The 5,646-nt window shown below is 34.5% G+C and overlaps 1 protein-coding gene across 2 annotated transcripts in view; it reads right to left on the bottom strand.

Annotated features, from left to right (window-relative positions):
• Nucleotides 1-293: 293 nt before the first annotated feature.
• SCYL2 (SCY1 like pseudokinase 2) overlaps nt 294-5,646 on the bottom strand; it is a 58,281-nt gene continuing 52,928 nt past the window's right edge. For both annotated transcript variants that reach the window (XM_055085258.1, XM_007103361.4), the window contains 2 exons: nt 4,983-5,102; nt 294-3,537 (listed from right to left, as the gene is read on the bottom strand). In XM_055085258.1, coding sequence (XP_054941233.1) covers nt 2,893-3,537; nt 4,983-5,102 — 765 coding nt within the window. In that variant the 3' untranslated portion in view covers nt 294-2,892. The remainder of the gene's footprint in view (nt 3,538-4,982; nt 5,103-5,646) is intronic.

The following is a 5,646-nucleotide window of genomic DNA, read 5'->3' as shown; positions in this document are numbered from 1 at the left end:
AGGGATTTTAACCAGTTTTTTTTTAAATTAATAGGATATAATAAAAAATACAGAGTATACTATATGTATCAAAGATTTTCTGAAACTTTTGTTTCAGGTATAAATTTCATATACTGGGTTTGTAATGTAAGATATATTTCTTACTGAGTGTCACAGTTATAGTTTGAAAGCCAGCAACATAATCTCTTAAAATCCTATACAGTTTGAATTCTTACAGATTTGTTTTGTTCTAAAATTATTTCAAGACCAGTAAATAACAAAGCATGAAATCACAACTTAATGTGGAAAGTTTCATCAAAGCCGAAATTTATTTGGTGCATACTCTGTGCTTGCTATCAGGTACTTTCACATATACCTTTTCCTTTAATATGTAAAAGCAACCATGTGAGGTATTTTACAGGTTAAAAAACAATAACAAAAACCTATTTCCTTAACTTATTCAGGTGAAAAGAGGGTTATAAGCGTTCCAAAATAAAAACAAAACAAACCCCAGCCAAGTACATAGTCTATTTCCATTTCTTTTTATGCATCCTCTAAATATATCACACACTTTAGCATTAGGAGAATAAAGAACCAATTCAAATAAAAGGGAATCTTTCTTTTAATTTTTGTCTACAGGTGCTTTTTAACCTACCAACTTTCTACTCTAAGCACAAGGGACTTAAAATGCTGTCAATATCTACAATAATTTTAAGGTGATCTATCTAGTACTTTGAAAATTTTGTTCACATAGAAATACAAGCCTAAAAATAGCACTATTTTTTAGAGGCAGTTTCACAACAGAAAAAGGCAATGGTAACAGTTCGAGTGATAGAAATGATTTAAACAAAATACCTTCAAGAAAGTAAGAAAAAAGTGTAGAAAATCTTCTAACAATGTAGCATTGTTACCTCAATGAATGAACAAATTTCAAGATGTGAAAATTACCTAAGAATCACATATATTTTTTCAAATAATCTATTTTTATATTTAGAAGTTCAAATTATATAAATTGTTCTATTAAGTTTTTCTTCTAATTAGAAGTTCTACACTGACAAAGTTACTTTACAAAATAAAAAGCAATTTCCTAATGAACAGTGACTACTGAATTGTTACGAAGAAAAATTCTTCAATGTTAAGCAGTTTTATTCCTTATGTAAACTTTTCTCAAGATAGATATTGTGTTACGAACAAGACAAATAATCAGGTCCAGGTATGAATGTATTTGCCAAAAACATCTGCTCTTCCTAGTGTTTTTCAATTCTTGGAAAAGTTTCTTTAGCATTCCTATCAGTTCTTTTCCTAAAACCATGTAAAAAATACAGCTCATACAGAAACCAGATGTTAAGCTGACTTTTTATTTTTTAACATACCCTCTTACTGAATGCTGCCAGCAATATTATCAAATTACATTTTATAATCAAGTACTGTATGTTCAGTGTGTGTATACATATTTTTTCAATGAATAAATGTAGTGTCAGCACTCTAAACTTCATATGACTTATTTTAAATGATTGCTGGTTTCAGATAATTAAAAACCACAAACTCTATGGCTGCAATTATAATAGATTTATAGTTCTCTGAAAGATCAGTTTAAAGTTATAACATAATGATGGAATATAATTTAACGAAATACAAATGACATCTATAGCATAGATTCTATGGTTGACTAATCAGCAAATCAAAGAAAAATATCAGAGAAAGGCCTTGAAAAAGAAAGCATGTTTCCTGTTCGAAGAATTTATTCTTTCTTTCCTAAAAATGGCTAATTATGGGCATAAAAATGTTCGAACAAAGGGTCCTGAAATTCCTAGAGAAGATTTAAACTTCAGATGCAGTAACTGACAAAGTCAGACATTATCATAACGTATCAAGCTGAAAATTAATCTGTTAGTAGCCAGAAGATACAAGTGCTCATTTTTAGAGAAGTAAAGTTTATTACATTTGAAACAATACAGCAGAAATCTCAAAAGTATACTCATTAAATATAGTTTAATTCTTACAAATCTCCTTCTGAAAATGCAATTCATATGTGCTACAACCTCAGAAGTTTGAATTCAAAATGAAATATGGAGGCAGTAGTCAGGGAAAGCACATCAGAGGGCTTTGTCAAATATCTGTACAAATCAGTACATACCTCTTCTGTCTGTGATACAGTAGGAACAAAAGTGATTCTAAACATATCCAAGTAAATGCAAAAAATACATTACTATTTGAGGCAGACCATGCTAAAATATAATTTACAATGATTAGTTTGCATTTATGATAGTTAATAATGCCTTAGTTTGAACCAATGAAATCAAGGTTAAGTTAAATTCTGCAGTATTTGCTCAGTCTTTTGCACTAAACATTAGTTCATCTGAGAAGTAATAAGATTGGAAAAGCAAATGACCCGATCCTTTTCGTTAGGCTTATCATTTTCTCACTCAGTCACACTAAATGCAAACAAATCAATACAGCATCAAGATTTTTCACATAGTAAAAATGAAGACTAATGACTTGTGAAGGCAGACTGTGTACCATGTAGTAGTTAACAGATGAAACTTGCAATTACCATCAACTCAATTTTTTAAATAACACCAAGATTTACAAGCCAAAATAAACATTTGATTTAAAAATTCTGCTATTCAAGATACTCAGGTGTCTTTTTTTCTCGTTGAGATTGATATGGGTTGGATCTTTTAAAAACCTGAAGAGGAGTTGGTAAGAGGAAAAAAATCCTCAAGGCTTTAAAAACCTCAACTGTTAAAGAGTTCATACAACTACTATGCTGGCATGACAACAGGTTTTTTTCTGTCACAGGACCATTCACTTTCCCACAGAAGTACTTCCTCCAAGCCAATTATATAGATGTAAATCAGCTTACCCATGATTAAAACTGAAGTAATCCTTCAAAAACAGGAGCATGACACCTCACCCAAAAAGATCTTTTAAGTCACTGCTAGCTGAACTGCTACTGGTCATAGTAGGTGGCGGCTGTGCAAAGTTCTGCGGGTTAAAGAAAGGATTCGTCTGCACACCAAAGGCAGACTGTCCTATCATGTGCATCTGTGCTCCCATTACCGAACTGCCCACACCTGGAGACCCTTGAGCAGGCACAAACTGATTAAGCCACTGATTTGGTTTCTGTTGTGATAATTGGTTCATGCTAACTTTGGGTTTCTGAGGGCCAAAGAGATTATTAAGAGCAGACATATCTGTGGGTCTTTGCTGAGTCAGCTTCGTACCAGCAGGAGGAACACTCACAGCACTGAAATTTGGCAAAGTGGAAGGTGTTCCCAATGTCATCTTGGCCACTCCAGGTGCGCTTGGACTGCTGAAGAAGTTCTGGTTTGTATTAACTGGCATGTTGAATCCTGAAGTCTGAAAGCCCATGTTGGCATTTAGGCCGTTTGTTAAATTTCTCTTTGTATTATCAATTGGTGTAGAAAACATCATACCAAGGCCCGTGGAAGGAACAGAAGTAAAGGTACTTGAAGCAGAAATTTTAGGGGTACTAACAGAAAGACTGGTCAAAGATGACATATTATCCATCAGTGTGTCTGTCAGGTCCTTAGTCTGAAAAATATGAGGAAATTACTTTATCTCCAAGAATTCCAAATTACTTTAAAATTAGTAAACATTTGATAAATTTTATTATAAAGGACAAGTTAAAATTAAGCTCAATAGTCTACACTAAGACAGCAAACCACAGCTCACAGGCCAAATCCAGCCTGCCACATATTTTTGTAAGGCTTTTTAAGGATGAACATTTGCACTCAATCTGATGACAGGGAACACAACTCTGAACTCCAATTAAATGAAATGTTGTCTCCTCTGCTGCACCTCCACCAAAAAACAGAATTGCATTTTTCTCATTAGATCTGTATTACAGACAAGGATACTCTATTATTTTTGTATTTTGAATTTCATCAAAATTTTGTGGAAATTTATTTTCTCTAATCTAAGTACCTACAAAATACTTTATTTTTGCCTATTGGCCCACAAAGATTTTTCCCAGAGGAAGAAATTTAATGATTAAGAGGCAACAACAACAACAACAAAAATAATTTCAAGAAAGCTTTTAAGATAAAGTAATTTCTGAAATCAGTAATAGTGTAAACTTTCTATCAGCAGAGACCTTAATCACTGCTCTAACACCAGCGACTAGAACACTGCCTGGACCATAGCAGGAAATAAATACTGGTCAGGACGTATAGGTAAGTATTCCTAAATCAAGTCACAAACATGACTATAACAAAAAAGCTAAAAATTGAAAATAATTTTTTGCTCAAAAATACATAAATGCATTAATATAATATTCCTGGTCATTTCAAAGTGAGCAGCGTTGAATTAGTACCATAGACCTAATATTTTTTAAGAACCCTCCCATTAATCTAGCTTCCTCTTTGTTGGTAACAAGCACTATTACAAAACATTATATATTAGGTATGCTATTGAGGAGTTGTTGGAAAATTCTTGATGCCCATACTTCTTAGCAATTACACATTTTCTTCAGAAATACTTCAGAAAGTATTTTCTGAAATACATTTTTATAAAACACTAGTAGGTAGACTAAGTTCTATACTACCTTACTTCTTAAGAGTAGTATGCCTTATATATGGAATTTTAAAAAGTGGTACTGATGAAACTAGTGGCAGGGCAGGAATAAAGATGCAGACGTAGAGAACAGACTTGCAGCAGGGGGAAGCTGGGATGAAAGTGAGAGAGTAGCACTGATGTATACTCACTACCAAATGTAAAATGGATGGCTACTGGGAAGCTGCTGCATAGCACAGGGAGATCAGCTCAGTGCTTTGTGACAACCTAGAGGGATGGGATAAGGGAGGGTGGGAGGGAGGCTCAAGAGGGAGGGGATATGGGGATATATGTATACATATAGCTGATTTACTTTGTTATACAGCAGAAACTAACACAACATTGTAAAGCATTTATACTCCAATAAAGATGTGGAAAAAAAAAGTGTAGTATGCTTGAATTATGCAAAAGAAATGAACTCTGACCTGCTTGACTGGAGCAACAGGTGTGTGCACCTGGGGTTTAAGAGGTTGCTGGCTTTTCAACTTCTGTGCCTGCTCCTGTTCTTTTGCCAATTTTTGTTTTTCTTCAAGTGTAAGTGATGCCTGAAAACAAAACAAAACCAAAAAAATCAACTGACAACTTTCATAATTCCATTTGTAAAACAGAAGATTTCTTTTTGGTATGTCTGACAATACCAAGTAGTTTACAAACTACTTCTGTATTGGTGATTGCCACAGCATAAGTTATGCTTTGAATTACGATAAGATTTAACTTTAGGTAGAAACTCACAGGATCCATGCTAAACTATTTCCAGTATGAAAATAATAATAAAATTATTATTTTAAAGCCATTCATTAGAAAAATCTTTTTCCAGACAATGAGAATATGATTAGGTGATTTCATTTTATAAAACTGGGAGATTCTAGCTCACTCTAAAAATATTTTAGGGGCTTCCCTGGTGGCGCAGTGGTTGGGAGTCCGCCTGCCGATGCAGGGGACGCGGGTTCATGCCCCGGTCTGGGAAGATCCCACATGCCGCGGAGTGTCTAGGCCCGTGAGCCATGGCCGCTGAGCCTGCGCGTCCGGAGCCTGCGCTCCGCAACGGGAGAGACCACAGCGGTGAGAGGCCCGCGTACCGCAAAAAAA

The sequence above is a fragment of the Physeter macrocephalus genome, chromosome 6, assembly GCF_002837175.3.
Source record: "Physeter macrocephalus isolate SW-GA chromosome 6, ASM283717v5, whole genome shotgun sequence".
NCBI lineage: Eukaryota > Metazoa > Chordata > Mammalia > Artiodactyla > Physeteridae > Physeter > Physeter macrocephalus.
Note: the sequence above shows the minus strand (reverse complement) of the source record. Positions and strands in the feature narration are given on the sequence as shown.